The 9,461-nt window shown below is 46.8% G+C and overlaps 1 protein-coding gene across 2 annotated transcripts in view; it reads left to right on the top strand.

Moving 5' to 3' along the window:
• The first annotated feature begins 734 nt into the window (after nucleotides 1–734).
• The window catches only part of PANX1 (pannexin 1), a 62,708-nt gene continuing 53,981 nt past the window's right edge, over nucleotides 735–9,461 (top strand). The window contains exon 1 of one of the 2 annotated variants that reach the window (XM_075592503.1): nucleotides 735–1,424. In XM_075592503.1, the coding sequence (XP_075448618.1) occupies nucleotides 1,244–1,424 (181 nt within the window). In that variant the 5' untranslated portion in view covers nucleotides 735–1,243. The remainder of the gene's footprint in view (nucleotides 1,425–9,461) is intronic. The other variant, XM_075592502.1, reaches the window with a different exon arrangement.

Raw genomic sequence — 9,461 nt, 5'->3', positions numbered from 1 at the left:
ACCACAGTGCTTTTTACTACAATGACTACTAAGGGATTAATGGAAGTACCTCACATTTTCTTAACCACCATGCCATACAATGCCTTACCAACCGCTATGGCATACAAGTGGTTAGCAGCACAATAATAACGCTAATGGTGATTGATGCTAATTAATATATCAGTTATCGTTGATGGAGAAAGTAGACACTCCGGCCCCAAGTGATTAGCTTAGTTGCCGATTGATCCATTCTCCTGTGATTGATTGGCAAAGATTCGGCTCGGGGACTCACTAAATCACCGTCAGTGCAGCAGAAGAGTACCCCAGATGCAAAGTTCTGTGGGGAAGATCATGTGACCAAGCAGCCACACAATGTGTGCGCTGCTAGAGAGAGGGCAAAAGGGGTGTGTCAAAGCCTGTCTCAGAAGTGAAAGGGGATGTGACTTTGTAAATAGTTGCTATAGAAACAAAAATGCTTTTTACATTATAATATAATCAAAATGTCTAAAAAAATAATAATTAAATGCTACAAGAATTTTCTCATAGTACAGAACTGATTTATTAAAAAAAAATAACCCCAAAAAACCACATGTAGTATATCCCTTGAACTGCAGCTTTAATGCAAATGACCCCCACACAAGACAACTTTATCAGTGAGCAGGCAAGGCCCTCTTGCTTGGGGAGGGACAGGAGAGGCGGACCCCAATTAAACCTAAGCAGCTGACAGACCCGCATGCGCGGCCGCCGCTACCTCCTCCCCCCTCTCTACACACCTTTGACCAGACTAGAGGGTGGAAGCGCGCTCTGCGCCACCACCAACAGCGCGAGATTAGTGTGCACGCGCCGGGGCCGGGAGGGTCTTCAGAAAAACCCACCGCGCGACACTAGCCTGTCCGCGCGCTTGCGTTCCTTTTTAACCCCTTCCCCACCCCCTCAATTCGGATTTGGCACGCAACCGCCAGTCTCAAGACCAGGTGGTGTGTCACGCGCTCGCGCCCGGCAGCGGCTTGCAGGAATGGAGCTGGCGGGAGCCGCGCGCTTCCACCTGTTCATGTGCGCGCGCGTGTTGGGGACAGAGACACGCGACAAGTACATATTATCGCTAATTAATTAAAAGGGGAGCGGTGTGCGTGACGTAAGGATGTGTCCCGGTCACTGTGCGGTGACCTCTTTTCCTCGCACGCTCCTGCTGTGATAACGAGGCCGGCTGGCGCCCTGTGCGGGTGCTGTTCACTCGCCCGTGGGGAGGGAGGCAGGCAGAGCCATGGCGATCGCTCACATCGCCACGGAGTACGTGTTCTCGGACTTCCTGCTGAAGGAGCCGCCCGAATCCAAGTACAAGGGGCTGCGGCTGGACCTGGCAATGGATAAGATCGTGTCATGCATCGCGGTGGGGCTGCCCCTGCTCCTCATCTCGCTGGCCTTCGCGCAGGAGATCACTATGGGTGAGTGATGCTACATTTACATAAACTGATACCAAAGGAGGTGTTCTTTAATAAAGGATAATAATAATGTATAGTGGCAGGGGAGCCACATTTGCTGCTGAAGTTGCCAAGCATCATTCTTTAAAACTGACTACAATGCATTTACTGTAGGGGTTGGGTTATAAGTCAAATCACTGAGGGCCATATGACACCTCCAGGTGATGTGACAATATGGCGACCCTCTCATGCCCTGCTCCTCAATATCCGACTAGCATCGTTTCTCTACACCTTTTTAAGGCCATCTTAAAACACACCTCTTTAACAAAGCACTTGGGTTGCTCTGTTGGGGAATACTATACATCTCGTGCATTCACCTCAGGACTTTGCTTACTATTATGGCGTCATGACCATAGCAACGTGACGTCACATGACTTTGCAGCGTCATTTGAATCAGTGTTGCCTTGGCGACGCGTGTGGAGCCAAGGTAAGTAAACCGCGCGTCCCCCCAGTTTGTGCACCGCTGCGTCAGAACATCCCCTCTGTTTCCTCCTCCCATCCTACACCGCTTCCTAAGGCTGAGCTCTCTTTGCCTATTACCTGACGTTGCATGTGCGCGTCCGCGGTTGCGCACCTGTCTGCTGGGCGATTGTGTGAACATCCCCAGCAGACTGAATGAACTGACAGTAGGTGGGACAGGGGAAGACGTCATCCTCTTTCGTTCATTGGCTGGTGAAGTACACGTGACGCTGCTGCCACATGAAATCACAAATTCAGTTGTCTCCCTGAGTTGCAGAAGTACGGTACTTCGCTGCTGGGAGTAGTTTAAAGTCTGAAAACTCCCTTTGCCAAACATGCAAGAGTAACGCGCACGTCGCGTAGCTAGCAGAGTTAACGGGGCCTAACTCCTCCTGCCTTCCTTGACTCTTTTTCCGCTGTCTCGGAGGAGGATGTGTACTGTTGATCTCCTCTTCTCCCTCTACCACTTGCACTCTTGACCCCATTCCCTCCCATCTCCTAAAACCTCTTCCTCCTATAATCCCTACGCTCACACACATTTTTAACTTTTCCCTCTACTCTTGTACCTTTCCCTCCTCCTTCAAACATGTAACAGTCATACCATTACTCAAAAACAGCAAGCTTGACCCTACCTGTCTTTCTAAGTATCGATCTTTCTCCGTCCTGCCTTTTGCCTCCAAACTCCTTGAAAGTCTTGTGTTCTCTCACTTGCTCCACTTTCTCAACACCTATTCTCTCCTAGACTCTCTACAATCTGGGTTCCGCACTGCTCACTCGACTGAAACAGCCCTCACTAAAATAACGAATGACCTCCATGCTGCCAAAGACAGAGGTCATTACACTCTGCTCATATTACTCGACCTCTCTGCAGCATTTGACACGTGGACCACCCTCTTCTCCTTCACATTCTCCATACTCTTGGTATTCAGAACAAACCTCTATCCTGGATCTCCTCTTACCTCTCCCATCGTACTTTCAGTGTCTCTTTTGCTAACACCTCCTATATCAATCTCTCTCTGTGGGGGTACCCCAGGGCTCTGTCCTGGGACCTCTTCTCTTTTTTTTCTCTGTACATACTTTCTCTAGGTGACCTAATCACATCTCTTGGGTTTAAATATCACCTCCTATGCTGATAACATTTACTTTTCAACCCCTGATCTTACACCTGCTGTACAGACCAAAGTTTCTGAATTTCTCTCTGCGATATCATCCTGGATGGCCCTCCACCGACTGAAACTTAACATGGCAAAAACAGAGCTCCTCATACTTCCTCACAAACGTGGCCCTACTACCTCCTTCCACATTACTATTGGAAGTACTATCATTAATCCAGTAGCCCAAGCACGATGCCTAGGGGTCACACTCGACTCTTGTCTCTCATACTCCCCTCACATTCAAAACGTATCTTAAACTTATCGCTTTTTCCTCCAATATTACAAAGATAAGCCCATGTTGCTCGACTGCTAAAACTCTGACTCAGGCTCTCATTCTCTCGTCTCTATTACTGTAACCTCCTGCTGTCCGGCCTTCCTGCCTCTCACCTGTCTCCCCTACAATCTATCCTAAACGCTGCTGCCAGAATCACTCTTCTCTTTCCTAAATCTGTCTCAGCGTCTCCCCTGCTGAAATCCCTCTCCTGGCTTCCTATCAAATCCCGTATCGCACATACAATTCTCCTCCTCACTTTCAAAGCTTTACACTCTTCTGCCCCTCCCAACATCTCAGCCCTAATTTCTCACTATGCACCATCCCGACTCTTGCGTTCTGCTCAAGGATGTCTTCTCTCTACCCCTTTGTATCTAAAGCCGTCTCCCGCCTTAAACCTTTCTCGCTGACTGCCTCACACCTCTGTAATGCCCTTCCCCTCAATACCAGATTAGCATCCTCTCTATCCACCTTTAAGACCCATCTTAAGACACTCTTGCTTAAAGAAGCATATGAGTAGCACTGTGGCTAATACTATACACGATACATAAAGCTTGGCCCACTGCAGACGCACTTACCAGAATGCCCTCCTACTCTCTCTGTACGTTCTCCCTACCTACCAATTAGATTGTGCAAGATTGTGCAAGCAGGGACTCCTCTTCCGAAATGTTACTTTTATGTCTGAAGCACTTATTCCCATGATCTGTTATTTGTATTTGTTATTTATATGATTGTCACGTGTATTACAACTGTGAAGTGCTATGTACATTAATGGCGCTATATAAATAGACATACATACATTTACCATAACCCCTTGCAAGCACACTTACCAGAACACCCTCCTACTGCCTCTTAAGTTCTCCCTGTTTAACATTTGGATTGTAAGCTCTGCGGGACAGGGCTCCTTTTCCTAATGTTACTTTTGTCCGAAGTGCTTATTCCCATTGTGTTATAATATGTCGTGTATTAATGCTGTGCAGTGCTATGTACATGAATGGTGCTGTATAAATAAAGATGTACATACCCTGATCTGAAACCGCTTTGTACAACTCATTATTAACGCTTGATGGCAATAGTTCTCCAGAGTTCTTAGAAAGGGATGATTGTGCGTTATTGCATTTTATGGTGATGTAAAGATTACTGCGTCTCCTTATTTGAACTTCAAGACTCTTAGGCCGTGCCTATAGTGCCGCCGATGGCGATACGATGGGTGATGTCACCCATCGCCGTCGGCGAAAGTTTTTTTATGTTTCGCCGGTCGGCGGCATCGCGGGATTCCCGCAATTTGATTTGTTAAAGGGCTGTCAGGTGACGCGACGGGCCTTGAAAAATCAAATTTTGCCTATGAGCGTGCTTGGTGCGCTCACTGCAATTAAAATCAATTGGTACAGCCACACTCCACGTGGCGCGCTCGTGGGGGTGTACACGTACGTTCTCCTAAGCTTGGCGCTTTGGGAAACAAACAAAATTGACTTTGAAGCGAGCTCAGCAGCAGTCCACACACACACACACACACACACACACACTTATATATATACACACACACACACACACACACACACACACGTGTATATATATATGTGTGTGTGTGTGTATGGACTGCTGCTGAGCTCGCTTCAAAGTCAATTTTGTTTGTTTCCCAAAGCGCCAAGCTTAGGAGAACGTACGTGTACACCCCCACGAGCGCGCCACGTGGAGTGTGGCTGAACCAATTGATATATATACACACACACTTATAGATATATACACACACACACTTATAGATATATACACACACACACACACACTTATACATACATACATACACACACACACACACTTATACATACATACATACATACACACACACACACTTACACACACACACTTATACACACACACACACACACACACACACACACACACTTATACATATACACACACAAACTTACACATATACACACGCACACTTATACATATACACACACGCACACTTATACATATACACACGCACACTTATACATATACACACACGCACACTTATACACACACACACACACACACACACACAATTATACATACACACACACACACACACACACACACACACTTAGGCCTGGGACATAGTTGTTGAAACAGTGCGGAGGCGCACTGAGGCTCAGGGAAAGCGTTTCCCTGGCCTTAAACAGCGCGCCGTCCGTGGGCGTGTCTGGGGGCGGGCCAGTGACGTCACGGAGCTGGTTCGCCCTCATTGGGCGAACCGCTCACGTGACCGGCCCTGCGCTCCGGCGAGCGCCAAATTTCAAAACTCCGTCAGACACACGCTTCCCCAAGCGTGCGGACGCGTGCGTGAGCCCCTGCTAAAGCCGCTCTCATTGCGGCTGCAGGGGCTCAGTGCCGCGCGCATAAGCACTGACCATGCCCGAGGCCTTATACACATACACACACACACACACACATTATATACACACACACACATTATACACAGAAATAACCAAGATCCACCCCCCCACCACCCGCCGCTGCTCGCGTTTGCAAAAATATGTAGGACACCCTGCGCTCATGCTTGGAGAGTTGGTGATGTCACCGCTCTCAAGCATGAGCACTCTCAGCGGCACAGTGGACACAGCCTTAGGCTGCGTCCATAGATGGGCAGACCGCGCGTCCGCACGCTGAGTGATCGGACTGCCTAAAGGCAGTAATCACGTCTATACGGCACGCGGAAGCGGGAGGGGGCACGCAAAATCGGTTAAAACGGATTTTCTCGCATGATAGGGCGGTCACGTGTGTGGTTTGCCCAATGAGGGCGAACCAGCTCCGTAACGTCAGTGGCCCGCCCATAGATACGCCCCCGTATGGCGTGCGTACTAAGGCCACTTTCCCTCAGCCTCCGCACGGCTGCAGTGTGAAGCGAACATCACGCTCGGCGTGATCAGAGTGATAACCCTGAATGTCCTTGTCGAGGGAGCCTGTGCGCTTGCTGCTTGGCGAGACGACCAAATTTGATTTGGCTGTTTGCTGATGCGTCACATGAGTGGTTCGCTTAATGAGGGCGACCCAGCTCTGTAACGTAACGTCATGTTAATAATATGGTGTACAAATACTATCCACCGGACCAAGGCTGACCCCAGCAGTCATATTGTTATACATTTCTGCAGAGCTTACAATAGCTGGGACCCCTTCTGGATCCATTTTAGATAAGAGCAGAAATGTCCTGGTCTAGACCTTTTTTTGGTCGCGACCAAATCGCTCCACCGCCACAACTACTGACCTGCGGAAACTCGCCCCGCGATCAGTAGTTATGGTAGTGGAGCGTCGTTGGTGATATTGTCATGGCCAAACACCCCATTCCGGAAATGTCCACAGTGGAAATTGCTGCTTTTAAAGGTGTAGACCCTCCTCGGGCCAATTTATTTAAAGAAATTGTAATTTGTAACTTCCCGTTGGGTAGTGGTTGATTTTCTTCCATCAACTGCCTTCTATATCCCCCTCAGAATATACTAAGGTTATAGTCACACTTGGCTTGTTGCCTTTAAAAACCTCTCATGGCTGTATTTGTACGTTAATACCAAGCAGTTAACATGATCTTGCATTTCTCTTCTCCGTTTTATTCATATGTGCAGAAAAGACCGCACACAGCTGCTGCAGAACCTCATCATAAGCAGAGTATCAATAACTGCTCTGATTGACAAAGCCGTTCCCCATAATGCCTGGCATGACAAAGCCGTTCCCCGTAATGCCTGGCATAATAAATCAGGGATGGATAAAAATACATAAGGGCCAGCCAAAATGTTTAGGTGTCTGAGCTTAATAAAAAGGGTGTGTGTCACGGATACTCGCACTACCTGTGATGCAAGCGTGCTGACACACACTCTAACCCTCCCCATTTGCCACAAGTTAAGGTGCACTGGGAGCAGACATAATCACGGAGCGCTCCATCCACCCTACCCCCCCACCACTCTCATCCTTTCTGGACCTAATGGCACAGTGCTGAATGACCTGCTAGTGAGCGCAACCTATCCTACTTAAAGCAGGATAGGTTGCACTATTGCCGGACATGAGGTGACTGGCAAGTCAGTCAGCACTCAGCACTGCAACACAGGCGCCAGGATGGAATCTTTAGGCATTTTTTGGAGTGTGTGTGTGTGTGTGTCTTAGATAGGTCTGCAACCCTGATAGATCGATATAGAGATATCTAGGGTAATGCAAGTATGCATCTCTGGGTGCCTACGTTTTCCCCTCTGGCACCTGTGATAAAGTGATGACTGACGTGTCCAGCGTCAACAATGCTGGGATCTGCAGTGGCGGTGACTGAATGGTCAAGTAACCGTCCCTCAGTGAGGAGAGCGGGGGGATTGTATTGTATTGTATGTCTTTATTTATATAGCGCCATTAGTGTACATAGCGCTTCACAGTAGTAATACATGTGGTAATCAAATAAATAACAGATAATATAAATAACAGATCATGGGAATAAGTGCTTTAGACATAAAAGTAACATTTCGGAAGAGGAGTTCCTGCCCCGAGGAGCTTACAGTCTAATTGGTAGGTAGGGAGAACGTACAGAGACAGTAGGAGGGAGTTCTGGTAAGTGCGTCTGCAGGGGGCCAAGCATTATGTATCGTGTTTAGAATATCCACAGTGCTATTCATATGCTTCTTTAAGCAAGTGTGTCTTAAGGTGGGTCTTAAAGGTGGATAGAGAGGGTGCTAGTCGGGTACTGAGGGGAAGGGCATTCCAGAGGTGTGGGGCAGTCAGTGAAAAAGGTTTAAGGCGGGAGAGGGCTTTAGATACAAAGGGGGTAGAAAGAAGACATCCTTGAGAAGAACGCAAGAGTCTGGATGGTGCATACCGAGAAATTAGGGATGAGATGTAAGGAGGTATCGAAGAGCAGGAGGCAGAGGCATGCAAGGGCCGGGGGCAGAGCTAGTTGGAGGGGCCGAAGCTAGTGGGAGCCCTCCTGTACTTTGCCCACCCCTGCTCTCAATGAACACGAGGGAGGAGTGTTTTTTTGTGTGTGTGTGTCAGACTTAATAAAATGCATGTATTCCTTTACTATATCAAATACATACAATTGCTAATGAAATGTCATACTGACAATTTTTATATTTAAATAGTGTATGTATGGATATGAAGTATTAGTAATGTGTAATGCTCAGTCAGGTACTGTAGCTAACATGCTTACATATCTATTTTCAGTAGAGCAGTCTCTTACAAGGATCTTGTAACATGCTTTAAGTGCAGTTGTAAAATGAGCCAATTTTATCACGTAAACATTCAGTCAAGTAAACAACCCTGAAAGATTTGCAGCTGTTTCACTTTTGCTTTGTATCAGGCACCTTAGCCTTTTTTATGTAGGGTGATGTACTTGAATCTATTGTATTCATTATTTATCTATTTATTTCTTTTATCTTCATCCATTTTTATTTTCGTGCCTGAGAGTTGTAGCGAGGCCTGGCCCTGACGTGGTGGTGATTTCCGCAATAACAAAACCATTGTATAAATGAATATGTATACATAGGGGAAAATATTTACAGTACATGATTTGTAAATGAGAAATTAAATGTGAATTAAAACAAAAAAATGGAGCATATAGATATGTATTAGTCACAGATTCTGTTGCATAGTGTACAGGTTTCATGTACATTCCTCCCCCCCCCCTTCCCTGGGACATCCTTAATCTATGTTGTAATATAAACCATGTGTAGTGTGTTTTCAAATAGTTACAGTGGGTGGAACAAATAGTCGCACCCATATGTAAAGTGGTTACAACCCATACTGCTAATTTTAACTTATGTCTTTGGATCTATTATCCTTATATATCCAATAGATTTCATTGCTACTATTCAGTAAACAGCAGTTCTATGATTGTAACCATTGCATGTTCTAGCTTAGTGTTTTTCAACATCGGACATTAATACATAATTGGTTCCCTGCAATTTTCAGGTGATCTGAAAATTGTACCAAATACAAAAGAAGTTACAATGCATCTGATATGAGACGCGCTATTAGAGAGGGTTGGGGTTCCTTGGGCTGGGGCCATGGTGCCTTGGAGCGTGTGGAGGCGGGAAAGTGACCCACATGAAGCCTTAATGTGCCTTAAATGTATTCAGTGTAGCACGCTGCCCCTCACTCTGG

The sequence above is a fragment of the Ascaphus truei genome, chromosome 3 (assembly GCF_040206685.1).
Source record: "Ascaphus truei isolate aAscTru1 chromosome 3, aAscTru1.hap1, whole genome shotgun sequence".
Lineage (NCBI taxonomy): Eukaryota > Metazoa > Chordata > Amphibia > Anura > Ascaphidae > Ascaphus > Ascaphus truei.
Note: the sequence above shows the minus strand (reverse complement) of the source record. Positions and strands in the feature narration are given on the sequence as shown.